The 27161-nt window shown below is 54.2% G+C and overlaps 2 protein-coding genes across 4 annotated transcripts in view; one reads left to right on the forward strand and one right to left on the reverse strand.

Annotated features, from left to right (window-relative positions):
- The window catches only part of MYO1H (myosin IH), a 127969-nt gene extending 103422 nt beyond the window's left edge, over window positions 1-24547 (reverse strand). Inside the window, exon 1 of the mRNA XM_036904014.2 lies at window positions 24502-24547. The gene's annotated coding sequence lies outside the window, so the exon portion shown is untranslated. The remainder of the gene's footprint in view (window positions 1-24501) is intronic.
- FOXN4 (forkhead box N4) lies at window positions 1459-26195 on the forward strand. Of its 3 annotated transcripts, XM_057492003.1 has the most exons (10): window positions 1459-1741; window positions 2515-2603; window positions 16890-17035; window positions 18962-19086; window positions 19189-19302; window positions 19618-19745; window positions 20356-20452; window positions 21532-21739; window positions 23606-23998; window positions 25025-26195. In XM_057492003.1, the coding sequence occupies exons 2-10, from the start codon at window positions 2518-2520 to the stop codon at window positions 25282-25284; spliced, it is 1557 nt and encodes a 518-aa protein (XP_057347986.1). In that variant the 5' UTR covers window positions 1459-1741; window positions 2515-2517; the 3' UTR covers window positions 25285-26195. The 3 variants fall into 3 exon arrangements, with proteins under 3 accessions (XP_057347986.1, XP_036759908.2, XP_036759907.2); XM_036904013.2 differs by lacking the exon at window positions 1459-1741 and having other exon boundaries at window positions 2339-2603; window positions 19192-19302; XM_036904012.2 differs by lacking the exon at window positions 1459-1741 and having other exon boundaries at window positions 2340-2603.
- Window positions 26196-27161: the final 966 nt, after the last annotated feature.

Genomic DNA, 27161 nt, shown 5'->3' on the forward strand with positions numbered 1-27161 from the left:
TTCATAGCCGGTCAAAATACAAATTTTAAATATAAGCAGGTCAGGGAGAAACTAAAACTGAGAAAGTTTCATGACCATGACCTTAACATCTGTAAACTACATTCCCTCCCTCACCCCCCGCGAGAAGGCAAGCTGATCTATTTACTCCTGGCAGAGAAGAAAGGAGTAAGAGCACCCAGGTGTTGGAAGAAAACCATTCAGGAAGACATGGACCAGCGCCAAGGTCACAGCCCACCTGAATGAAAAATGAAGTCCAGGAACACCCAGCCTAGGGAGCCTGGTCTCCTTCCTGAACTTAAACACAGAGGAGGAGAGACTTCCCGACAACGGTGCAGAGACGCGGTTCCCCCGCAGGCTACGGGATTCAAAACGCGAGCACAGCGGCGAGAAACTCAAGGAGCGCTGGCTGCCTGGCCTGACTCAGCCGGGGCTGCGCGGACTCGAGTCGAAAAGTCCACCAGCAGGTGCGGGCGTTTGTGGAATCCTGCAGACGGGGGTTCAACTCCCGACTGGGCCACTTCCCGGCTGGGCGCCCTTGGCCCCCTAGTGACCACTCAGAGCTTCAGTTTCCCCACGTGCAAAAAGGAGATCCTCTTACCCCCGGTGTGAAGACTAACCGAGAAGGCGGAAATAAATATGTAAATAAAAGGGGACCGTGGCTATTATATTGCTGTTACTATGGCAAATCATTCCAGCGAGCGCTCAAGAGTTAGGGCGCCAGAAATGCAAACTTTCTCAGGGATCGAACTAGTGCAAGCCCCCTACGGGGTCTTGGGAGACCTTTGTCCACGCTCGGCCCGACCCGGCCCCGCGCGCCCGCCAGCCCGCGGTCCGCGCCACCTTTCCCGCGGCGGGCGGGGCGGGGCGCCGGCGGCGCGGGCAGGGCGGCGGGGAAGGCGGGAGCGCGGGCGCACCGGCGGGCCGCGGCCCCCAACGGCTCGGCAGGCTCCGCGGGACCCCGGGCGCCGCCGCCGCCGAGCCCGGCCGCGCTCGCTCCGAGCGGACTCCCTCTCCACGCGGGGCGCGGCGCGCAGACCGGCCGCGGCGCTCGGACAGGCCTCCCCACGGCCCCGGCAGGTGGAGGCGCCCGGCGAGCGCTCCCGGCCCCGCAGCCCCCTTCCGCCGCGCGCCCGCCAGCGCGGGCGCAACTTTCTTAAAGGGACAGGTGGCCGGAATCCGCGTCCACCTGGGGCTGCGCCTCGGCCTCCCGGCCCGTCCCCCCCTTGCGGGAGAGAGCCCCAGACTTCCCCGCCACCCACCTCCTTTCCCCTGGGCAGTGGCGGCTGGCAAGTTTTAATGCACCCAGCATCCTTTGGCAACTTAGTTCTTTTGGCCTTAATCACCCTCCCACCGCTCCTCAACGCATGCTCGCGGGCACGCAGTTGCTGCCACTGCCGGCAAAGTTTGAAGAGAGGTGTCTCTACCCCTGCGCCCCGCCCCGTCCCACCCCACCCCACCCCACCCGGAGCCCCGGGGCGTGCAAGGCTCGCGGCTGCTGGGAAACGCCCGCTGCAAACCCCTTGACCCTGCCCTGTAACTGACCCTTGGGGAAAAGCCCCCCGCACCGCTACTGCGCATGCTCTGAGTTGGACAGCTCCAGAGAGGGAAATTTAAAAACGGTTCGAGCCGCGACGGCGACCAAAGTGCGGGACGCGAGGGGCGAGCGGGAGAGAAACCCCCCTCCGATCCCCCCTCCCGCCCAGGAGCGCCTGCAGCGGCGGCCGGCGTGGATCGGCTCCAGGTACCGCCTTGCGGGGTCGGCTTTGCTCCCTCCTTCCGGGCAGTGCCCTGCATGGCATCCCCAGGGTGGAGACCCCGGGCGCAGGGGCTGTGGGGGCAACTTCTCTCAGTTCCCCTTCCCTCCTTCCCGGGAATCCCTGGTGACTTTGGGGTCTCAACTGAGAGTCTTTGGTGGATTTCCGTGTTCGTTACAGGCTTGGAGTTCGAGAAACTTAGGGAAGTTTTTTTTTTTTTTAAGCCGTGTTTGCGTGTGGCAGGGGTGAGCAAGGCATGTGGCATTTCTGCAGGTGTTTTCCAGGGCCGGTGCTCCCCCGGGATTATTCCCCTTGTGAGTGGGAATTTGGCTCCTCAGGAAATTGATGGCACGTCAAGCTCTCCCTTTCATTTTTTATTTTCAAAGTGAGCACAACTGAGCTGCGGTTGAAAATATAAGGCATGGAAGGGAATCAGGGTTTTCTGATTCCTATTTTTCGAGTCCACATTTTCCAAGACCTGACATTTGGAGTCTAGAGCCTTTCTCCGCCCTTCCCCCATTAGGTCGAAAGAACCTGGAATTTCATTCCATTCTCTTCATTTGCTTCTAAAACCCTGTAGAATTGCCCTGGGAAAGTGACCTGTGACGCCCAGAAATCCTCTAGTACTTTTTTTTCTTTTTTAAGTATTCTGTTGGTTGGTTGAGCTCCATCCTTCTGAATTGTGGGAAAACTGTGGGTTTCTGCCCTGTCCACTTCGTTGCTGATGGAAGCTTTGTTTTCTGCTTGTCTTTTCCCCAAGGAGATGATAGAAAGTGACATCTCATCCATGATGTCAGGAATTATTCGAAACTCGGGGCAAAATCACCACCCCTCTCCACAGGAATACAGGTGAGTTTCAGCAATAGCAAGGGATCTGTTTTTTAATTGTTCAAAGCGTTTATGCGCTGTTTGTGGTTTCTGAAACTGACCCAAGAACTACTATTACATTAAATTCTGTGATTCTTGCTGGAGAGCTAGAAGATCTTGATTTCAAAGTAGATCTCTCTTGGGATGTGTGTGCTTGTGGCCTGGGGCAATGGGACCACTAACTGCTTGCAGTCTTTTGTGGCCTCCAAGAGCAGTCCCCTCCTGGGTGAGACTGGGCATTCTGGTGAAGGTTAAGATGACAGTAGCAGCTATTGGTTCCCTCCAGGGGCCCCAACAGGGCTCCAGGAATGCCCTCCCCAAAGCTTTCTGGGGGTGGGGGAGTTGGTTTCCCTCCTCCTAGGATGCTGCAAACGCTGGGAGAACTCCTGGGTTCTGAGCCCTGCTGACTGACTTACGGCAAGTTCTTTGCCCTCTCTGGGCCTCGTTTTGTTGTTCAGTTAAATGGTGCTCTTAAATTAGATGATCCTCAAGTCTCTGCTGGGTCTGGAGTATTTGAAGAATATATTAGAGGGAGACTGGTGCTCAAATAAAGAATTTCTTGGGACAGAATGAAGATACAAATGACGGGTTGGGGGTAGCTCTTCAGAGCCCTTCATCTTTTTTGTCTTTAAACCTTAGAGCTGGAAGGGCTCCTAGGGGGTCAACTGGTCCAGCCCTCTTCTTTTCTAGATGGGAAAACTGAGGCCGAGAAAGGAGAAGGGGCTTATCAAAGGCCACATTGCAAAGGGACGGAGGGGGAGAAAAGGTAGGATCTAGAGTCCTCCCAGACCCTCTCCCTTGAGCCTAAGGCCTGACTGGGTTCCTAGTGCCCCCCACCCAACCCCCCAGGGCAAGCACCGTGTCCGTGCATTGAAGGGCCACAGCTCAGATTATGGAGTGAGGACAGGACAGGGGCTGGCCTGGGAAGAGCGTGCTGTCACCCTGGATCAGCCCTGTACCCAGGGGCTGTCTGGCCCTCCAGGGCCATTGCAACTCACCACCAGTGCCTTCTGGGGGAGAATGCAGCCCTCAGCTAGAGGGAGACTGCTTCCAGATGGCTGTGGACCTGGAGACTACCTTCTGAGACCCAAATGAAGACAACAGTCCAAACAGGTATTTGCTGAGAGTCTACTGTGTGCAGAGCTGGCACCCCAGATGTGGGTTAGGCACACGGCAGCTTGTGAGCACCTACTGTATGCCCGCTTTGGGAGCTGAACGAATGAGCCCCCATTTACAGGTGAGGAAACCAAGGCTCAGAGAAATGAAGATCTTTTTCCCAAGATCACACAACCAAGGATGTCCGGGCTTCCTTCCAGCACTGAAAGGGTTTAAATAATGGCAGGTGAAGTGGGGGCAGCTTAAGGGTTAGGAGCTTGGGCTCTGAAATCAGTTTTAAACTGTGATTATTCCCAGCTTCTCTGGCTGTGTGGAGCTCTCTGAGCCTCTGTTTCCTTATCCATAAAATGGGAATAGAAATAGTTATCCACTGCATGGAGTTGTTACAAACAACGATTTCTGACACAGCCACTTGCCAATTATATGATCCTCGGTAGTAGTTTCACCTCTGAACCTTCATGCATTTTTCAATAGGGATAATAAGAGCTGTGTCGCAAGAGTTTTAAATGCAGCATCTGTGAAAGTACGCAGCACCCAGCAGGCACTCCATGTATCTGGGATGACTCTCCTTCTGTCCTCCCAGCTGGAGGTCTGAGAGCTGGGCCTTCCCCTGGAACGGTTGGAAAAGTCCTAACCATAGATTCTTATTGTTGCCTAAAGTGCCCCTTAAAAGCACCCAGGACACAGTCAGATGGGTAGAGCAGTAGCTCTGGAATCAATGCATGTTCAACGTCCAGCTTTGGATGGTCATGTGACTTGCTTTGGTGTCCTCATCTTTAAAATGGGCATGATTAGGGCATGTCCCTCTTGTGGTTGCCGGGAGAACTAAGTAAATAAGCTTGTGCCGCAAGAGACGCAGACCCAGTAGTTGCTATTGTCTTACAACTTAGTTACGTGAATGATTCCAGCTTTCTGCAAGAGACAGGGTCTGTGGAAGGAGGGCCTCCAGGGTGGGGCTGCAAAGGAATGAGGGTTGGGGGGAGAATCCCTGAATCCCCAAAAAGGGCTCCCCCCAGCTCCAAGCCCTCGGGTCTTCGTCCTGTGACTACTGGACAGTCCAACTGGCAAACTGTCTAGGGTACTGGGCAGCTGTCCCTCTCCAGAAACAGGGCAGGCAGTGAGCTTACTTGGGAGGACCTGGCAATGCCTACCCAGGTCACCAACCAGCTGGCAGAGGGGTGCGGAGATGTAGGGAAGGAGGAGGCCGTCATTTGCTCGGAATCCACAGTTGCCCAGGGTTCCTGCCATTCTGTTTGCATGGATTCAGGGTTTTTTTTTTTGTTAAATAGCTAGCATATTCAGAAGGCAGCATAACAGAGTAATAACAATAATAATCACAGCAGCTGGTGGCTTCTTAACCTTTACACTTGCTGCCTGCTCTGTGCCACAACCATCCCATGAGAGGAGCACTTTCATGCACGTTGGGTAGAGTGAGGAAACCAGGCCCAGCCAGACTAAATGGCTGAATGCGATGGTGCAGGTAGTTATGGGTAAAGTGGGACATGAACCTGAGGCTGTCCCATCAGAGGGTATCAGACAACCCCTCCCATGCCCTATGGGTGAAGAGTGCAGGGGCTGGAACAGAACAAGTTGCTCCACCATCTGACAGCTGTGTGACCCTGGACAGTCACTGTCCATCTCTGTGCTTCAGTTTCTTCATCTATGAAATGGAGCAATGAGAGAACCTAATTCACAGGTCATTGGGAGGATTCTGCACTTTCCATCTGGAAAAGGTACTTAGCCAGGCCTGGGACAGAGCCCTTTCTCATGGTGACACATGATGCAGTGACTTTCATGACCATGCAGTGACTTCTCCACCCCTTCCAACCACTCCCATTTTTCTCCCCCAAATAATAGCCCGGGAGAAGTTTATGGGCTTCTCATTTGCCCTGTCACCTGCAAACAGCTCCAAGGACCACTCAGGCTGCTGGTCCAGCCTGGTTCCAGCCCCACACAGCCCTCCACACAGCCGCCTGCCCTTCTATCCCCAAGGACTGCCTGTGGCCGTTAACTTTCAATGGCTGTGTGCGGGGAGGGAAAGGGGTGAAGTGGGGTGGGGGGACAGCAGCTGGAGGTGACTGCCCTGTCCCCAGGGAGCTGTTGAGAGTCAGGGGCTGGGCCTAGACAGCAAATTGGCAGCAGCCTCCCCTCCTGCCATGCTGGGGCCAGGGGCTGGGGGGTGGGGCAGCCCTGGCCTCCTGGGTAACAGCAAACAGCAAACAGCTCATGCTTGACATGGTAAGCCCATCCCCCCTTGGCTCAAAGCTGGGAGGGAAGTCCACCCTCAGAAGTCCTGGAAAACAATCGGTCACCAAGCACCCACTGTGTGCCAAGCACCTGCTAAGCTCCTTAGCAAGTGCACCATCCTGTTTCATCTTCAGTAACAACCGTGAGGTGGGTGCTGGAATTATCCCAATTTACAGGCACAGATGCTGAGGCCCAGAGACATGAGGCTCAGGCATACATCCGCGAAGGCACAGGACAGCACATTTCAACCACCTGCCCCAACTTGGGGAACTTACTCTAGAGGTCATGTCCGACCACCAACTATTACAGATTAGGAAACTGAGGCCTGGAGAGGTGAGAGAAGACGAGATGCTGGCTCCTCGGCTCCTCACCTTCTCCCAGGGCCGTGCGGCTCAGTGCCTCTCCTTACAGATCCTTCTGCCAGATCCTCAGTTCCTCCTCTAAGAAATGAGGTGACCTTGGGCAAGACCCTTCTCATCCGTGACCTACAGTGCCAGGCACAGGGCAGATGCTTAATAAATGTTCATTGGGTAGATGGCTGTATGACTGTCACATGAGAAAAAATATATCCATGGAAATGCAGAGAGGCTTCATGCTCAAATGATGACAAAACCGTGTCGCGTGCACCAGGGCAGGCAGATGCCACCTGCCTTTCCTCTTAAGCCCCACACACTGAGCCGCGTCTGGGGATGGTTTAACCCCCATATCAGTGTGGGTCCACCCATCAGTTGCAACCTCCTTGCAGCAGGGAGGGGGAGGGCTCCATCTGTCAGGGGCGGTGACCATCCCAACATCTTGACACCCCTTCACCTTCAGGGTGGCCAGAACAACTCCTCAGGCTACCTTGTGGGCAAGGGAGAGAGAGGCAGCCCTCTTTCGGGTCCAGCCCTCCTTTGGGGTCTTGCAGTTCCACCCCTGCAGAAACATGTGCAGGCATTCTCTCTCTCTCTCTCTCTCTCTCTCTCTCTCTCTCTCTCTCTCTCTCTCTCTCTCTCTCTGTCTCCAAATCCCAAACCAAGTTCTAGAAAGGAAAGATTCTGTTTTTCAAATTCCTAATCAAGCCATTTCACATTGTGCTCACTCTTGGCCCATTTGAGAATTTCTGAACTTGCTGAGGTGTTCTTGGTTTTCTTTGTCCTGTAAACGGTTTTAAAAAATATTACAAAAGGTATGTTAGCTAAATAAATACCTCCTGCATGCTCAATCCCTTTTGTGTAAAGGCTGGATTAGAAACTAGAACTGTTTGTGGTGATGTAACAGTTTCTTCATAACCACACTTCCAGAAGGCAGGTGGAACCTCCTCGTTGTAAACACAGCAGAAGTGACATCCCAGGCCCAGCTAGATATATCTTTTCCACTGGGATCTGACCCCCCCACCCCGAGACAATATTTGCCAGGCAACCCCCCCACCAAGGACTATGCAAAGCAAGAGCAAGAGGAGAGAACTCACTGGGGAGGAAGGAACACGTTTTGAGCACCTGCTGTGTACCTGTGTCTTACAGGTTATCTGATTTTATCCTCACAGCTGCCCTCTCTGGTGGGAACTCTTATTCCATTTTACACATGGGAAAAGTGAGGCACAGAGAGGTGAACTGATTTGTTCAAGGTCACACAGCTACAAAGGGGATTAGATGGGATTTGAATCCCAAACAGATGTTCTTTCCACTTCACAATTGCTGTATCAACTCTAAGGAACCCCAAGACAGGACATAAAAAGTTAAGTGTGGATTCTGGACTTCAGCTCTGGAGGCAAAAATCACTGCAGAAAATGTGATCTATCCAATATGTGAGGCCCTGTGCAGGCACCTGCCCAGCCCCTCAGCAAGTGCACCATTGCATTTCACCTTTACGGCAACAAAGGGCAGTGGCTGTGTGGGTCCAGTTTGCCCTGGGGGACAAATCTTTGTCAAATGAAAGGATGAAAGCAAGCCTGGTCACTCTGGGTGTATAATCAGGTGTAAGACAAAGCCATCCCTGTTCTTCAAGAGTTTAGCATCTAGAAGGCAGGGTTAGATAAGAACACATACCTGAATAAAATTAATGGGTGATCTCAGGAGCCTATGCTATGTGTAGACATTACTGACATCAGTCCCAAGAGATGGAAAGACTAGGAGACACTGGACTGGTCTGGGAGGGCTTCCTGGGGGAGGTGGTGTCTAAGCTGGGTAGGAAATAGAGATTGGGCAACAGAAGCTATGTTGGAGCTGGGCTGGACTGGGGGTATTTATTATGTACCCTGCTAGAGTTGGTATGTAATAAATACCCCCAGGGTGCCAGGTTCTATACTAGGTGCTAAACAAAATAGAGGGCCTTCTCAGTCCTTGCCGTCCTAGACTGGAAAGACTAGAAACATGTATAAACGAATGCCTTATTGAAAAATGGTAAATTTTTCAATGCAGACACACACAGGAAGGACCACTGGAGGTGGGTGGCCAGAGAGGGCCTCTCAGAGCAGGGGATATTTAGGCTGAGACCAGAAGCATGAGGAAGAGCCAACCATGAATGAGTGTGTGAAATAGCATTCAATATAGAGGGAACAGCATGTGCAAAGAGAACTTAGAACATTTGAAGAACTGAAAGACAAACCGGTTTGCTAGAGCAGAGGGGATAGGAGAGAAGGGGTGTGGAGAAGGGGAAGGGTGACCAGGGGCCAGATCACAGCAAGGAGTTGGACCATTACACCCCCCAATGGGTTTTAAGGGCAGTGACAGGTTCTGAAGTCCCTTTTAAAAGGTCATCCTGACTGCTGGCTGTTAAATCCGTCCATTCCACAAACAGTTGTCTAGCACTTGAACCAAACACTGTAGCGCACCCTTCCTGTGGCTTACCTACCATGAACAAGAGGCTGGTTATCGCCTCTGTTCCATACATGAGGGAATAGGCACTGAGGCACCTGCACAAGGACCCCACTAGGAGTGGAGCTGGGACTAGAATCCGGGCCCCCCTGGGCTCACCCCTGCAGTGCCCTGCTCTCCTGGCTCCTCTTGCATCCCTCTGGCAACACGGCAATTAATTAAGGACACCGTTCACTAATATTGTCAGGTTGTCCCCCCAGACAGTGTAGGATGGCAGCCCAGACCCCAGTGGTGTTTTCCTTTGCCCAGGGTCACCACAGTGTCCCCTGATCAGGGGCTCTGTCACCATGGAGGCACCTAGCAGATCCTTCTAAAAACCCTGAGGATGGTTTGCCCTTCCTCTGCTGATTTATTTCAGCCAGACTGGCCGAGTGTCCAAGGCACAAGGCTCCAGAGAGGGCGGTTTAAATCCCAGCTTCTTTGCTGACACGCCATGTGGCTGAAGGGTATCATTTACCCTCTCTGGGCCTCAACTGTCACATCTGTAAAACAGGTATAAGTAGTCATGCCACAGGCTGTCCAAATGAGGGAGGTAGAGACCTAAGAGGGCCAGGCACAGCGTGGGGAGGCTCTCCCCTTGTCTGTGCTGCTTGGTCAATTAGAAAGTTCTCTGCTTGGACAGAGGGACTTTCATAGGCTTGCCACAACAGGGCCTGGCAAGTTCAGGAGCTATTTATGGGATGAAACCTGCTTACTGAATGTCAGACACTCTGCCAGCGGCCCTCCCAACGGAGCCCATTTCACGCTGAATTCATACTCCAGAGGACGTTTACTGCAGTGTGATCCACCACCATGCAATGCACACTGATGGGCTGGGTGCCCCCCTGCACCATCTCCCTCAACCCTTATACCGTTAGCACCCCACTTTACAGGTGAGCAAACTGAGGCTGAGAGGTAGCTGACTGCAGACCAGTCTCACAGCAATGAAGTGGCTAAGTGGGATTCAAACCCAGGCCTGGTGACCCCAGAGCCTGCACTGGTAACCACGACACTGAAATGCCGCAGAGACAGCAACAGGGGGGTGGGCTATGGCCCGAGCTCCCCACTGGGATGGGCTCAGAATGTGGCACAGTGGAGGCCCTGGGCCTTCCAATGAGCCCAGAGCCTTCTGAACAAAACTCCCAAGGTGCACAGGTAAGACAGGTAAAGTGATAAACACCTGGGAGGCACCGGGACAATGTGGCTGGTACCGCCTCGCTCCTAATCAGGGCCCCTCCAGCATGGGACCATCCCCTTCAGCATCCCCCCGCTTCTCAGCAGAGGCAGGCTGCCCACCTCCTCAGTCCCCCACCCTGAGAGGCCCTGCAGGCAAGTTCACCTGGCTCAGCCTCACCTTTCCAGCCATGAAAGAGGTGATGACGCCTCCCAGGAGTGTGTTTTCATAAGGAAAATGAGGATGTAGCCAGGCTTTGAAAAGAAAGAATTGCCCCGTGTATGGGGTGGTGAGCGGTTGGTGACGACTGAACTCGGAAGGAGACTCTCGAGCGCCAGATACATCTCTTCATTTCCCTTTTGTCCCCAAAGCTCTCCACTCACTGATGAGGACCCCCTTGTAGTGACAAATCCCCCACTTGGTTTGAGAAGGATGCCTTGTTTGGGGCCAGCTCTGGGGTCCCTGAACTAAGAGTGGCGCCTGCCTCCTCAGCAGAGAACGTGGTCGGGTTTCACCTGGTGCTTAAATCAAACCGACACTGACTGTCATCATAGTCACAACAGCCCCCTTAGGGCAGGTGCTGGTGCTATCTCCATTTACACGTCAGGGAACTGAGGGCCAGAGCAGGTAATGGTGACCAAGCCAGGAGGAGCTCACGCCTGCTCCTAACCGCTCTGCTGCTCTGCCTTCCTGGAGCCCAAGCACCAGCAGGGCCCTGAGGGACCCTCTGTTCCACCACTGCTGCATACAGATGGGGAAACTGAGGCCTGGAGAGAGAAAGGGGGCTTGCCCAAGATGACAGAACCTTAGAAATGCAGCCAGGGGGTTTACCTGCAGATCACTCCCGTGAATTATAGGGTCTTTGCATCCAAAGGGACCGGGAGGCTGTTTGGGCTCGTCTTTCATCCCACAGGGGCCTGACAGGTCATCCCTGCTTGCATGCTCCCAGGGTGGAGAGCTCACTACTATGTGAGTTCCTTAGCATGTGGCTTCCCCCCATTTTTACAGCATCCTGTCCTGTACTGGCCATGCTTGGTGGAGGGGGCATGGGGGGGCGGGTGAAGTGGGGGAATCTTTTATAATAAAACATACTAAAACTCGAATTTCTGTGAAATCAGCTCCTGAAATTTCCAAACTGAAATCACATTTCCAGGTGTTTTAAGGCAATGTCGAAACGCCACTGATTTTCCCATCAGGATGGAAAAGAATGTTCCAGACCACTGCCTCCTAGTAGAACTTTCTGGGTGATGGAAATGTTCCACATCTTTGCTGTCCAGCGTGGCCTGGCAGCTGCTGGCCATGCATAGCCATTGAGCCCTTGAAATGTGGCTGGTGTGCAAAGAAACTGAATCTGTAATTTTACTGCATTTTAATGAATTTAAAGTTAAGTGGTCATGTGCAGCTACCTAATGGATAGCACAGTGCAGGAATTCTCTAGAATTCACAGCACATTCTTCAACCCTTCCCTGCAGGGGGGCGAGAAGGGGCTGGGGCATCTGGAAATAGCTGGGTCTGTTGGCTCATTTGTCCAGTCTGTGAGGACTTCCTGAGGACCCTCTGCGTGCCTGGCCTTGTGCTGGGCTCTCGAGGTTCGGGTCCTCCCTCAGGGGTGCGAGGTTCCCTTCAGTGGCCAGTCCCCCTTGGGCCACCTGCACGCAGCACTGGCCCCTGTCCTTGCCTCCTCCCCTCCAAGACCTGGGGCTATAGCCCCTGCCCTCCCTACAGACACCTCAGGAGAAGGTGGAGACTTATCGCCAATGAGGGGGCTCCCTAGGGGCTCAAGTCAGGGGACCCTGAAAGGTCCAGAGAGGGAGAGGGAAAGGCAGCCTTTGTGAAGGAACAGAAGTTGTGCATGCACAGAGGAAGGCACAGCGGCAGTGTGCAGGAGGGATGGGGACAACACCTGGCCGCACCTGGGGCCTACAGCGCACCCTGGGCCAGAGAGCCCATCACATGTCACGACCCTGGTGGAGCACGGGGCCACCTGAGCTGGCTGCAGGTCGGGGCTGGGGCCACAGCTTCCCAGCCCTGGGCACGCGAGGTGCGTGGGGGCAGGGGGGTGCTGACTGCGGGTGCTGGCCTCATCGCCAGGAGGCCTGACCCGGCGGCTCTGGGTGGCCCTGATGGTGGGTACACGGGATTGATGGGTGTGTGGAATGCAGTGGTTCTGCAGGACCAGGGAACCTTAAGCACATGTCAGAGAGCAAGGGGGCAGAGGAGATGATGGGTATTTGCTGGGAGCCTCCGTGGGTGTTCTGCCTTGACACCACAACTCCCTGCTGCAGATGAGTCGTCAACCGAGGCTCAGGAAGGTTTTTCTTCTTTGGAAGCACATCTGATGCCACCGGGCAGGAGGAGTGGGGCCAGGACTTCATCACAGGGCCCCCCATCACAGTGACAGAGCCTCATTCCCAGAGAGAAGGCAGAGATACAGGCAGAAGGAGGCACAGAAAAGGAGAGAGTGGGGGAGTCAGAAAAGAGGGGTGGGGTGGCACGAGGGCTGGGGAGAGGGTGGGCGCGGCAGGCGGACACAGAGGGCTCTCTGAAGTCTCCTTCTTGCAGCCAGCTCTGGAGGTGACTCCGGGGGGCAGGCGTCAGTGACGTGGGGACCCTGGTTTAGGAGGGGCTCACTTCCTCCTCACCAGAGCCAGGGGGCAGGACTCGTCCTGGGAGACCCCAGGGCAGTGGGGCCAGGTTTGCCTTTTCCTTTGAATCACAAAATGTCCTGTCATTTTCCAGCAGAGGAAAACCCCCTCAGGAGACTGAAACAGGGGCTCACCAAGCCCCTTCAACTCCACACCCCATGCCAGTTCTGGGGGGTACGCGGTAGTGCTATTATTATTTGTGCCCATTTTACAGGTGAGAAAATTGAGGCTGGGGATTCATTGCCCTTAACAGGGCCTCTGGCCGGGAAGCCAGAGTGTTTCCTGAACCAAGACATCTTGCTTGTGCCATAGGTCAGGGACCCTGTGGTTTATGCCATTTGAAGTGAAGCACTAGGAGACAGCAAGAAGCAGACACTCCAGGGGCATGTTTAGTGAGGGAGCTTCACATGCGACCGGGGGAACAGCTGTGCTCATGTGCTTCTTTGTGGGGACAGAAGACAGGGGAGGAGAAGGGGTCAGGGATGGCCGAGGACCCAGGCCAGCCAGTGGCGGGTGGGATACTCTCATCTAGGCCCCGGCACATCAGCCCTGCTTTCTGCCCAGTGAAGTGCTGTCCTGAGCACCACATGATCCTACGAGACAGCAGGAAGCCAGCCAGGCTGTGGGGCCAGTGGACTCCCAGCTCGGAGTGTCCACGTCTGTGGCAGGAGAGCAGCAGGGGGGCCAGGGCCATGCGTCAAGCCCCCTGAAGCAGGCCTGGGCGGGAGGGAGGCCAGTCCATCTTTGGGGTGCCTGAGGCAGCCGGGAGAGCAGGGCTTGGTCACGGACCCCCATGAATAAACAGCGAACCCCCAAGAAGGGAGAATGGGGGACAGGCTCATGTTAGAAGTGAAATACGCTTTGGCTCATTTGATCCTCACAACCACCCAGGGACATACACTGATGTCCCATTTTCCAGATGAGAAAATAAAGGCTCAAGGACCTGAAGTGGTTTATCCAAGGTCACACAGCCAGGGGGTGGTTACAAGGACTTGAACCCGGATGTGTCCAATCAAAGCTTGAGCTGTGCCCAAGCCCTTGCCACATCCCCTCAGGGCTGCACTTGGCTGGGACCTGCTACAATACAGCTTCCTGGGGGCAGGACCCCAGGGTCTGGGCTGGGCCTTGGACTCTGCCTCTGAACCAGCTCCTGGGCAATGCTGGTTCACATAGGTCCGGCTGAGAGACCTGGACTGAGGGTGGGGACACCTGCCCCAGAGGACATCTGATTCTCTGCCTGTGGTGCCACAGGAACAACCCGAGATCAGAGCAGACGACCCAGCTTCAAGTCTTAGTCACACCTTTGCTTTCACCTATCTGGCCTCAGTTTCCCCATCTGTAAAGTGGGGCTGCCTGTTCCCTGTCCCTGTCCCCATCCGTGTCCTGAGGTTATCAAAAGGACTTGAGGGGGCAGAGGACAGCTCTGTGAGCACTAAAAGTACTGGACGTGACAGTCATTGTCACACCATTCGCTGGGTTAGTAGCCTGGGGTCAGCGTGTTTCAACCAGCCAAGCAGGCATTTAAGTAGCCCCACTGTGTGTGGGCAGAGATGGCAGTGTAGGACTCACTGGCCCTGGCAGGGTGTGGCCGCAGTCAGAATGCAGAGGGGCCCCTGTGCTTGGGGCTGGGTGACAGGGACTTTCCAGAGGGACGGCCACTCTCGGGGCTCCGCACCTGAGGAGCCGGAGCCCCAGCCCTGGCCCTTTTCTGCAAAATGGCCTCCCTCCTCTCGGCCTCAGGTTCTGCAGGGGTAAAAGGAGGGGTGGGGTCGGTGGGGTCTGAAGGGACTTTGCAGTGACAGGCCGGAAGACAGAATCTGAAGTGAGCCGAGCCTCTAGGGGTGGGCACGGTGTGAGGGGGTGGGGGGGAGCACCCCAGGCACGGGGTGCAAAGGCCTGGGGGTGGGCCTGCTCTCCAGGCACCAGGGACAGGACGGACGGACACCAGGCGGCTGCAGTGGCTGCTGCTCCTTTCTGCATGGGGCCCAAGGGACGAGGAACCAGCTGAGCTCACAGACAGCAGGGGAGAAAGAGCGACTGGGATGTCACCATTCACTCGGCCCTACCAGGCGCTCGGCTCATGGTCACACTGGGTGCTCCTCCACTCTACGGGAGACAGTCTGCTTCTCTGTAAAATGGGGACAGCCTGTAGCCCAGGGTCGGGCATACAAGAAGTGCTCAGTAAGTGGAAGCCACTCGTGGCTGCAGTAGCAGGGGCAGGTCTGTGTGACCCCAGAGCCCAAAGCTTCAGTGCACTTCCAGTCCTCTGGGGACCAGGCTACTATTATCTGTAAATTAATATAGATATTAGTAATGACAACTGAGACACTGTTCCAAGACGTGCAGTGACACTTAATTTTCACAATACCCTATGAGACAGGAACTGTTATCATCCTCATTTCACAGATAAAAAATAAAGGCTCAGAGAAGTTAAATCAGGGCCCAAGGCGCACAGGTAAATGGAGACTAGGATTAGAACCCAGAGCTCACGCTCTAAATCTTCATGGCGCACCTATCAGATTTGCCCACTGTCAGGGGCCTCTGTGGGTCCCCTGCCTTGAGAAAACTGCCGCAGGGCTCACCTCCATTGCTCCCTACCTCCCCAGCACCAGGCAGAGCGGCAGGGCCATGGGGAGCCACAGCAGGTGAGTGAGCAGGAGCAGGGCTCACACCCCCCAACACTGGGGGGTCTGCGGCCGTGGGTGGGGACTGGCCAGGCATCCTGACAGCGGGCAGCACACCAGGACCTCCCCTTGCCTCACCCCGTGGTCTCCATGGGGCCAAGGGGACAGATGGCGTCGCTTAGGCCTGGGCCGTGGCTGTCACTAGGCCAGATGAGTTACGAGCTGGCTGGAAGGGCAGCAGCCGGGGGGGCTGCAAAAACAATTGCATGGAGACCCCAGAACAATGGGGGCCACGTGCCACGGGGGCAACAGTCGTTTGTCACACAATAGGCCGCCAGGGAACAGCAGCCAGGCCAACTGCTGCTGCTGACATGGGCCTGCCGAGTTTTCAAATCATTTCCAGGCCCTGTTTTTCTTCGAGGCAGCCAATCGCCGAGGCAGCCGGGCAGTCACCTGATGCCAGCTCGGTGGGCTGAGGGCCCAGGCCCCGCGACAACTGAGCAACGGTGGCCATGGCAACACTAATTGTGGCCCTAAAACATAAGGAAAGAGAGCAGGAGAGATGGGAAGGAGGTGAAAAGACAGAGAGAGAGACAGCGAGACGGGAGAGGGAGCACCAGCTAGAGACAGCCTCCCAGGGGGCTGGGGACAGGCTAGTGTCCCACTGGGGACCACTGCCATTTGCACCCAGAAACCAGAGACTGCATTTGTTCTCACTCTGTCCTCCTTTCCAAGAAGCCCAAGACACCTGTTTCTGAAACCTGCCCCGTAGACTTTGGGTCCTGGGCTTCTGGACAACAAACATGAGCTCCCTGGGCCTGCGGGGCTGGGAGGTGTGGGGGGTTGGCCTGGGCTCCCAGCCTGTTTACAGACACATTAAAACATGGGCGAGATGCCACCGTGGGGCCCAGAACCCTGGGAGCCGTGTGGCAGGCACGACCGCAGGGTGCTGGGGAATCATCACCCCCAATCGGGGCCCCTGCCTGGCATCTTTGGCAGCCTTTTCCCTTCCCTGGGAAGTGATGCTTTTGCTCATGCACCTGGTGAGGGCGGTGGGCCTGGGTCCCAACTGGAGCCTCAGGGGCTGCCTTGGGCTTCAGGCTGCCTGGGTTCCAGCCCCACCACTTCCTGTTCTGTGTGACCTTGGGCAAGTGACTCAGTGCTCTGAGCCTCAGTTTTCCTATCTGTAAAAGGGGATGTGGGTATATTCCACCTCCCAGGGCTGCTCTGGAGATTGAACGGGACTGCCTATTGCCCATAGTGCCCACTGCCTCAGTTGCCCCATCTGTAAAATGGGAAACTGCCTCCTGGAGCGTGAAATGGGTTCATACCTGTGACGGTCTTGATATGGTGCATGACACATAGTAAGTGCGCAACAAGCAGTAATGTTCATTGTTTTCAGGAAGGGGCTAAGATGTGTTAAATAAGTAGGTGAAGGAATGGTTTGGAGATGTGTGTTCTGGCAACCTAGGAAGGCGTCCTGGGGCTTGGGTTCCCATGCCCAGCCCTGGGCAGATTGGGGTGGCTTACAGAGGGGAGGGGTCAGGGGGTGATTCCAGAGCTGGGGAACCCCCCCAGGAGCTGGCCTGAGCTCCCCGCCCCGCCTGAGCTCCTGCCCCTCCCTGCAGACTCCTGGCCACTACCAGTGATGATGACTTTCCTGGGGACCTGCAGTCGCTGTCGTGGCTCACGGCCGTGGATGTGCCGCGGCTACAGCACATGGCCAGTGGCCGTGCGGGCCTGGGCGGCCCCAGTGCACCACACCCACACCCAGGTAGGCTTGGGGGCTGTGTGGGGGGTGACACGGGAGGGGCAACACCCCCTGCCACCTACCCACTGTGTGTCTGTGGCAAGGGCTCTCTCTCTCCCTCTGTTTCTGCATCTGTAAAATGTGACTAATTGTACTTTCTCAGAGAGAGGAGGTTCACTTCCTGGCTCGCCACTGCGTGCCAGACTCTGTGAGCCAAAGATTCAGTGGAGAATAAAGACAGACTTGCCCCTACCCTGGTACACCTTGAACACCTAGAGCAGTTGGCAAACTATGGCCTGCAGGCCAAACAGCCTGCAGCCCGCTTCTATGCAGCCTTTATGTTAAAAATGGTTTTTACAATGTTTGTAAAAAAAAAAATGTTTTTTACACTTTCCAACAGTTGTAACAAAACAAAGAAGGCAGAACCATATAGCTGGCAAAGCTCAAAATATTTGCTCTCTGGTCCTTATTTATAAACAAAATATTTGTTTACTGATGCCATGTCTGTCTGCAAAGAGGCAATACATGGACAGTGCTGAGCATAGGGCCTGGCACACAGCAGGGGCTCCATAATAATCGCCAATTACAGTCATAGCAAGTGGATTAAATGCTGAGAGGCACAGAAAGCACTGAAGAAAAACAATCAACAAAAACAGTCGTCACAATACGTGAGAAGTACCAGTAGTTGAAAAGTTATTGTCTAGGAGAATTTCTTTCATTGAGCAAATTGTTCTTGGCTAAAACATCTATAGCAGCGGTCAGCAAACTTTTTCTGTAAAGGACCAGGTAGTATGTATTTTAGACTGCATAGGCTATCCAGTCTTGGCTGAAACTATTCAACTCTGTCGTTGCCATGCAAAACCAGCCATAAACAGCCTGCAGGTGGGTGCAGTTGTGCACTAAAAAGCTTTATTTACAAAAACCTGCTGTGGGCTGGATTTGGCCTGCTAGCCATAGTTTGCCAAACCCTGATCTAGAATCTCTAGAGGACAGCTGTGTGACCTTAGGGAAGTACCTTCCTCTCTGACCTGTTGCCTTCTCTACTGTGTTGCCCCACACGTGTTACTGTCACTCTGCCAGGCGTTTGCACCCCTGAGTCATGTAAGATGTGGTTTTGGCTCTCAGGCAGCTGAGGGTCAGGGTCTGGGTCTGGTCGAAGAGGACAAAGCAGACAGACCAAAGGCACAAAGGATGAACCCAGGTAGCAGCCAGAACTCGAGGCAAGCTGGGGCAGGGACCCAGAAGGCTTACTGGAAGAGATGACCCCAGGGCAGGATCATCTTGCTGATCAACTTTTTTGATTGGAGGTGACTGCCTAAAATCAGGCTGGTGCAGGGAGAATATGGGATAGATTAGCAATGTCTGTCACAGGCCCAGCATGGGATTGGGGGTATGTACATATGTATTTCTGTTATTCCTGAGCTAATCCTTGGCAGGAGAGCAGAGCTTGGCAAAGGGGAAGGAAGGGACAAAGGCATTTGGGTCTAAACCTAGAGGCAGTGGGGGGAACCAAGGCATGTTTTTGAGGAGAGATGAACAATAAATTGATGTTTTAGTTACATGAAGGGCAAGAAACCAATGTATTAACTATATCTTTATCACTGTTATTATTATGGACTCATATTTATTGAGATATTATCACATGCTCAGCAATGTGCTAAGCAGATTATAGACATTATCTCATTTAAGCCTCACAACAACTTTATAGGTTGGTAACCTCAGTAGCTCCATTCTACAGATGGAGAAACTGAGGCTGACCCAAGGTTACACAGCTGGTAGGAACCCACTTCACCACTACACCCAGGGAAGAGATTTTCCGAGCACCTACTAAGCATCTGGTCCCAAGGGTAGGAGAAGTCTCCTGCTCTGGGGGTCCCAGGGACCGAGCTGTCCTTGTCTGCAGCCACCATGCCTTCAGCCCCGCGGCATCTCTGTGCTTCCCTCCTGCAGGTGCCTTAGCCAGGACAGCTGACCTGCATATGGGAGCCACCCCAGGTCCACTGCTCCATGGCCTGGCTGGCACGGCCCCCCCAGGCGTGCTGGGCCTGGGCCCCATGGGCAGCCACGGAGCCAGTGTAAGCACCTCCACATGGGCCGGGGAGCAGGGGTGGGTGTCCTCCAGGACTGGGGTGCCCCACCGCCATCCTGACCTCTGTCTCGCCCTCTCCTGGCCCCAGCAGATGAACCAGCTCCCTGTGGGGGCCCAGCCCTCATCCGGCCTGCAGGAGCCACCACAGCTCTACTCCCCCACCTCCCAACCACAGTTCCCACTCCCCGCAGGCACCCAGCAGGTACTGCAGCTGTGGGGTGAGGGCGTGGACTCGGAGGCACATGCCCCTGGTGTGGGCTGGCCAGGGAAACTCTCTGAGCCTCAGTTTACCCATCTGGAACATGGGGGTAACATTCTCCACCATGCCCATGTAATGCAGTGGGGTTGTTCATTTAGTTCCCCCAAAACTATGCACTGGGCAGAGACAAGATTGTCTCCGTGGGCTGTAAACCTCCCCTCGCTTCAAAAGCAGACTGGGCTGGGCGGGGTGGGCTGCAGTGGGTGAGTGTTGCTCTCTCTGCCCTTCTCTGCGCCGCGCTGCCCCTGCCTGTGGAAGTGCCCTTCTGTGGGCCTCTATGGCTCCCCATTTGGGGCACGGCCTCTCTACCCCCAGCCCCGCGTGGCCATGCATTCATCTCAGGAACTGCACCCGAAACACTACCCCAAGCCCATCTACTCATACAGGTGAGGTGCAGGGTGGGTCGTGGCCTGGGGGCCTGGGGGAGAAGGGGGAAGGTGCCTTCAGGTGGAGGTTGTGGGGGCAGCCTGGTGTGGAGGCCCAGAATTCCAACAGGAGGTTTTGGAGAGTGGGAACTCAGGTGGGCCCCGCTCTCAGAAGGGCCATCATGTGCTCAGTCAACTCCCAGACACAGAGCTCAGTGCTCCACTCCATCATTCATAAGCTGTGTGGCCTTGGGGAGTGGCTTGACCTCTCTGAGCCTCAGTTCCCTATGATGCAAAAGGTCATCAACATAACAGTATTGGGTACCTCACAGGGGCTTGGGGAAAGGGGAAGCAGCCTAGTTAAAACTTACAGGCTCATAGAAATTAATTTATGGGGAAAGGATAAAGAGAAAGACAAGGTGTCTCAAGTCAGTACCAATGGCTGAGCACAGGGTCAAAGGGGAAGGGCAGGGGATAGGAAAGACACAGGGCCATGAGGAGATATCGAGAGCTAAAACTGTCAGGGCTGGTACGAGTGGGGTCAAGAAGGGCAGCCTTCCTGGTGGAGGGGACCTTGGGCTGTTAGCCTAATATGCCTTCACACACGGCCTGCCCCACTTTTTGCCCCCAGCTGTCTGATCGCCATGGCCCTGAAGAACAGCAAGACAGGCAGCCTGCCGGTGAGCGAGATCTACAGCTTCATGAAGGAGCACTTCCCCTACTTTAAGGTGAAGGGTCCCAGCCCAGGGTGGGGGGGCTGGAGCTTCTCTGGCCTCCCGTGGCACTGCCAGAACCCAGGACTGGTCCTGGGCCAAACTGAGCCACCCTTTAGGCCCCCTGTTATGTCCATAGGTGCCTGTCTATGTACACCCACACAGACATGGGCAAAGAAATCCAGAAAGGGAAGGGGACACTTGAGCTGGGCTCTGATGGAGGAAGAGGAGCTCATCAGGCATCCCAAGGGGCAAAGGGTAGAGGGGCAACCTAGCAAAACATAATGATGCAAAACCCAGACCTGACGACAGCCTTTGCTCTCTGCACCTCAGTTTCCTCATCTGTAGGATGGGGAGAATAATACCCACCTGGCAAAGTTAGTGAGGATTCTGCATGTAAAGGGCCTGGTAGCTCCTGGCACATGGTTGGCCATTAGTAATATCTTCCCTGTTGGCACTGAAGCACACAAAGGAGCAACTGATCGGAGGGTACCAGACTTGGAGTCCCCAGTCTGGACAGTATCCTTAGCAGAAATATTACAGCAGAGTGTGTGTGTGTGTGTGATAGAAAGGTGGAGGGGGGAGTGAGGGAAAGTGGGAATGAATAGGGTGTGTATGTGTGTGTGTGTGTGATAGAAAGGTGGTGGGGGGAGTGAGGGAAAGTGGGAATGAATAGGGTATATGGTGCATTGTAACAGCTGGTAACCTAATAATAAATTATAAGTATTTGAAGATGATTTGCGTTTAATACACTCTGCCAGTTATGCATGTATTAGCATCATCTTGCTTGCTTCCTGAGTGGGAGAGAAAGAGAGGAAGATCTGGCCACCCTGGGTATTGTTCCACGTAGTAACCATTGGCTGGAGCTGATGCACAACTGCCCCTCTAATCAGGCATGGCCTTCCAGTTTGCCACAGTCCCCACCACTCTATTTTGTCTTCCCAACTCAAGGTTGAGCATTGGATACCCATTCTACCACTGCCACTGTTGTTCCCTGTCCCTCTAGGCCTGAGTTTGAGATCCCCCTGGAGACAAAGGGTTAAGGGAGCTCTCTGAAGGGAAGGGGTCCTCTGAATGTCCATTTCCCCACACAGACGGCACCTGACGGCTGGAAGAACTCAGTACGGCACAACCTTTCCCTGAACAAGTGCTTCGAGAAGGTGGAGAACAAGATGAGTGGCTCCTCGCGCAAGGGCTGCCTATGGGCGCTGAACCTGGCCCGCATCGACAAGATGGAGGAGGAGATGCACAAGTGGAAGAGGAAGGACCTGGCCGCCATCCGCAGGAGCATGGCCAACCCCGGTGAGGCCAGGTGCCCCCCGCCGCGCCACCCCCAGTGCAGCCCTGTTCCGCCTGCATCCCCCCAGCCAGCCGCAAGTCTCAGCCACACTGGCGGGGGACATGGATGCCTAGGGAACTTCCTTCCCCCCCTTCATGCCCTACCCAGTGGCTGGGAAGTTGAGGCCTGATCAGAAACATGAAGAGCTGTTGGATCTCACTGAGCAATCCCTAGTTTCTCACACAAAAATGCCCAACTGAACAACCGTGGGATAACATTGCTTTCTTACTTTTGTATCACCACGTTGGCACAGATTTTTTTACATTAAAAAAATAATAATAATACCCAGTGTGGGCTAGGATGTGGAGAAACAGGCACCTTGAGGTGTAACTTGGCAGGAATGTAAGTTAAACTTTTCCTGGGCAAAGTCATGTATCAAAACCCTGCAAACTGTACCAATTCGCGGGTTTGGTTATTCTATTTCAGGCAATGTATGCTGAGGAAATCAAAGAATTTGAGCAAGAGGTTTATGAATAAAGTTATCCATCACAAAATTATTTCTAATAATGAAAAACTGAAAGCAATCTAGACATCCTGCAATAGGGGATTAGTTAGATAGATACATTATACCATGCAAGTATTAGAATAAAAATATTTTTGGAATATAAAAAAATGCTCCCAATAAGTGAAAAAGAGGTAATAAATCAATATACACAGCATGACATTTAAAAATGTCTGGGTGTCCTTCCCATTCATGTACATGTGTGTGTATACACATATAATACATACATACACATACATGTATATATAGATATACATATATCCACACCCATATATATGTATATATGTGTATATATACACATGTGTACAGAGAGACTAGAAGAAATATACCCAGATCTTTCCTGTGAATGGAGAGACTGCTGATAATTTTATATTCTTCACATTTCTATATTTTCCAAATTTTACACCCCATTCATGAATTACTTTTATAGAAGGCAAATATACTGCATCTGCTTTTTTTAAAATTAAGAGATGTGAAAGGAACAGACAAGTGATATATGAATGGAGAATGTGTGAAAGGAGGCAAATTTCACCCAACCTTAGGAATATTTGGCCTAGGCCTATGGATTTGGGTAGGAAAGGGGATAGGAGTACCGGTCAGAGATGAGAATCCCAGAGAGCGAGGAAAGAGCCGAGCAGGACCCAGGAGCCCAGGGAGCACCACCGGGCATCACCCCGCGGCGCTCCGGGTCCGGCCCGAGGCGCAGGGCTCGCCCTGACACAGACTTGCTGTGACTTCTGGAGCAAGCCATTTTACCGTCTCGATTTCAAGTGTCCTCATTTTTTGAATGGGTCCAACCCAAATAGATCTGGAACCTTAATGGTCCCATCTCAAACTGGTGTTACATTCAATGAGACACAAGCCAACAGCCAGAAATACTTTCAGAGTAATTTCAGTCTGGTTTATATCCAGGAGCAAGAAGGAGGATCCATTTTTCAGCCCACAGCAACGGCAGGGAGTGACTAGGACCGCTCGCCTGTTACTAAGCTTTGCCCCAGTCTCCTGGGATTTGTAGTCACTGCCTTACCTCCCCTCACAGGACTGTGAGGAAGTTCAAGTGAAGCCCCAGAGTGATAGTACTGTCCTGCAGGCACTGTCCCAATGAGAGGAGCTGCTGTTATCATCTGAGGCCCATCTGATTTCCCAAAGACCCTACACAATGTGTGATTTCTTTACATTTCTACAACTCTGTGCAGAGTGTATGATGCCATCCTTAGAAAGGACTGATGTTCAGAGTCCAAGGGGCTTGCCACGGCCACACAGGTGGTGACGTTGGGGCCTGGGAACTGCAGGGTGGCTCTGAGTGACCTCTCCCACTTGCCTGCAGAGGAACTGGACAAGCTGATCTCAGACCGACCGGAGAGCTGCCGACGCCCTGGCAAACCGGGGGAGCCCGAGGTCCCCGTGCTGACCCATGCAACCACCGTGGCCATGGTGCATGGCTGCCTACCTGTCTCCCAGCTCCCACCCCAGCCACTGATGACCCTGTCTCTGCAGTCGGTCCCCTTGCACCACCAGGTCCAGCCCCAGGCACATCTCGCCCCGGACTCTCCTGCGCTGGCCCAGACCCCACCCCTGCACACCCTGCCGGAGCTGAGCCCCAGCCCCCTGCCCCAGCCCGCCATGGGAAGGGCGCCTGCGGACTTCATCAACATCAGCACCGACATGAACACCGAGGTGGACGCCCTGGACCCCAGCATCATAGACTTTGCCCTGCAGGGTGAGGCTGGAGGAATGGGGTAATGGGAATAGAAGGGGGATGGGGGGGGTTGGGGACCAGAGAGACGGAGGAGGGTGACGGAGAGGAGGGCTGTCTGCATCTACCCCTCTGCTCATTCCTCCACAAACACTTCCCAACTACCTAATAGTGGGGAATCACAGCAAGCATGGAACGAGCACGTACTGTGTACCAGGCACCATCCCATCTCACCCTGGAGCAGTCCTATGAGGCCACTGCCATTTCACATCCCCATTCTGCTGATGAGAAACTGAGGCAAAGTCAAGTCACTGGCCCACAGTCACCTGGCTAGTAGGTGGCAGAGCCAGGATTTCAACAGGTCCATCTGACCCCCAACTTTTACTCAGTAACCACAACATGCATATGCCAACCTCATGCCAGGCCACATGCTGCCCTGCATCCTGCCACATGGTCATCCTCCATATATGGGAACTGAATGAATGAACAAACGAATGAACAAGAGAAGTTCAGGTTCCATGACTTACCCATTCGGCAATACTGGTGCACCTACTGTGTGCCAGCCAATGGCCGCGACCTCCTCCATCCTCAAGTTCTATGTCTAGAGAGGGAAATGGACGAGTTAGCAGGTTAGGTAGTTAGCTAGTCAGGGAGTTAGAGCTGTGAAATGGGTATGTTAGAACCTCCCTGCCTCTCCCCCAGGATTATTGTGTAGTTAGGCTGTGCTGAGGAGAGGGAAGCCATTGTTCTGTCCCCTGGCTTGACCACGAGGACACCACTTAGTGAGAACCAAGTACTCTCCACACCTCCCCTTGTTCAGGCCTTGGGTGGTTTCCCTGGTCATCTGCATTTCACCAGGAGGAGACTGAGGCTCCAAGATGCAAATGCCGTCCCCAAGGACACCCAGTGGGAAGGGTGGGGCCAGGGCCAGAACTCTGGCTGCCCCCTGCTCTCCTTGTGCAACACCTGACTTAAGTCCCACACATGGGATTCAAACTCACACCTGTTTGGCATGAAGCCAGTTCACCCAAATGCTTTTGTCTTTGAAAGGAAACCTCTGGGAGGAGATGAAGGAGGAGGGCTTCAGTCTGGATGCGCTGGGGGCCTTCGGAGACTCCCCACTTGGCTGTGACCTCGGGGCCTCGGGCCTGACCCCCGTTCCTGGCAGCAGTGACCAGTCCTTCCCAGACTTGCAGGTGACAGGGCTCTACACCGCGTACTCAACCCCAGACAGCGTACCCGCGTCAGTTGCCACCTCCTCCTCTCAGTACCTGGGTGCCCAGGGCAACAAGCCCATAGCCCTGCTTTGAGCCGAGAGCCTCGCCTGCCCTGGAACCGGGGCCCAGGCAGAGCGCCCACCCAGCCAGGTGTTCCCGGAAGCAAGGCCCCTCCTGTCCCCACAGGCCTCTGAAACTTTGGTGGGGCTGCTGGCTTACAGGCAAGCAGTTCCTGTCGGCGCCCCCGGCCCTCACACCTCCGCTGCGAGCCTTGAGGCCTCCCCAGTCGGGGGGACAGAGGGTGGACAGGCATCCTGGACTCCCAAGCTCCCTGACCCTCCTCCCAGACCTGAGACACGCCATCTCCAGCCTGGTTCCCAGCTGTGCTCCCAGCGACCTGCTGCCTGCTTCGGGACTCACTGGTGTGCCGGGGAAACACCCCAGCTGGAGGGCCCTTTAATTTATTCTTCTGGGATGAAACCTCCTCCTTAGCCTCCAGCGGACAGGCTCTGAGGCTGGGAGCACCTGGCAGACCTTTTGACCAACAGGCTGAACTCTGAAATGGGTGCCCCCTGCGGCCTCCAGGCCCACTTCTCCAGTAGCCTGTCAGACCCTCACAGAGCAGATCCCCTGGCCCTGCCAGGCACTGTGACCTTGTGTACATTTATTTATATTTATTGGAGCCCATCCACACAAGCTGTTCAAACCCCGCCCGTGGGCCCTGGACTGAGACTCCCAGGCCCGCCCCCACACCTTGCAATCCTAACACCTAAATCATCAATGACTTGCATCCTCTGCTGGCTCTCCCACCCTCTGCAGACTTGGGCTGCTTTTTAGAACAAGCACTTCCGATACTATCAAACACATTGTTAAAAATCTGAGACCAGTTATTTTCTAACTGTTCAATCATGATTCAGATCTCTTCCCATGTACGCCTAAGAGGCAAGGCGAGGAGCCATAGTTTGAAGTTCTGGAGCTTTCTAAGGCAAAGCAGGATGGGAATGGGAGGGATCCTGGGGGCCTCCTTGTACTGGAACTTAAGGCACTCCTGACGGAAAAAAGAGCGGGGCTCCCGCAGCCAGTGCAGAGGCAGCACAGGTTCGTGTCTGCCTAGCCACTGCCCCACAGCCATTTGTACATACTTTTTCTCTCATTGCCAATTCCCAGTTTTCCAAGTGGCGGGTTCTGTGGACAGCTGGGTTAGTGGACTGGGGAAAAGAGAAGGCAACCAGGAGTCTTCCAGCTACACTGAAACAGAAACACTGCAGTGGTGGCTTACAACACTGTCCAAGCTTGACCAGCTAGGGGCTTGGCTCTGAGTTCCCAAGCCCTAAAGACAGAATTTTTCAATTCATCCAGTCAGCCAGCCAGGGAGCTTTGATATTTAGGCCTGTCTTGAAAGGCCATTTGTAAGTACTCCTGTTTCTGGAACTTTCCACCGAGCATCTGTCATCCTCAGACACAGCCTGGTGCTGCCCATCTGGCCAGCCCTGCTCAGCTGCCTGTGTGACATGACCCCTGATAAGTTAAGGTGTCTGTTGTTAATGAAGAGTCATGTTTAAGGGATACAGAGACTGTAAGTGGGGCGTAGGAGAGCTGACTTCTGTTAATAAAGGCTGAACAGCGGCTCTGTGACTCAGAGGGAGGTGTGCCACTCACCTCTCACAGGGGAGACTCCCACTAATAGATGGGGAAACTGAGACCCAGAGAGGCAACACAACAGCAACACTGAACTCAGGTCTCTGATACCTGGCTCCTATCACACTGGAAACGGAGGGGTTGTTGTCATCCATAAAATTAGCATAGTCGCCATTCGCGGTCCCTCAGTGCCAGGCTCTAGACAGGCATTGTCTCAGGCTGGCATGTGAACTCCATTTATCACTCAGAAAGTGGAGGCTCAGGAGTTGGTAGGTCTCGGGGACAGGTGAAGGGGCAGGACCACATCTGTGTGCCAGGCTCCAGAGCCGGAG

The sequence above is a fragment of the Manis pentadactyla genome, chromosome 14, assembly GCF_030020395.1.
Source record: "Manis pentadactyla isolate mManPen7 chromosome 14, mManPen7.hap1, whole genome shotgun sequence".
In the NCBI taxonomy this organism is placed as follows: domain Eukaryota; kingdom Metazoa; phylum Chordata; class Mammalia; order Pholidota; family Manidae; genus Manis; species Manis pentadactyla.

What these genes read in the sequence shown, in the direction of transcription:
- FOXN4 (XM_036904012.2), top strand. Translation starts at nt 2,479, where the DNA reads ATGGAAGCTTTGTTTTCTGCTTGTCTTTTCCCCAAGGAGATGATAGAA. An exon ending in TGCACCACACCCACACCCAG is followed by an intron (nt 17,036 to 18,961) that starts GTAGGCTTGGGG and finishes TCCCTCCTGCAG; the next exon opens with GTGCCTTAGCCAGGACAGCT. An exon ending in TGGGCAGCCACGGAGCCAGT is followed by an intron (nt 19,087 to 19,188) that starts GTAAGCACCTCC and finishes TCCTGGCCCCAG; the next exon opens with CAGATGAACCAGCTCCCTGT.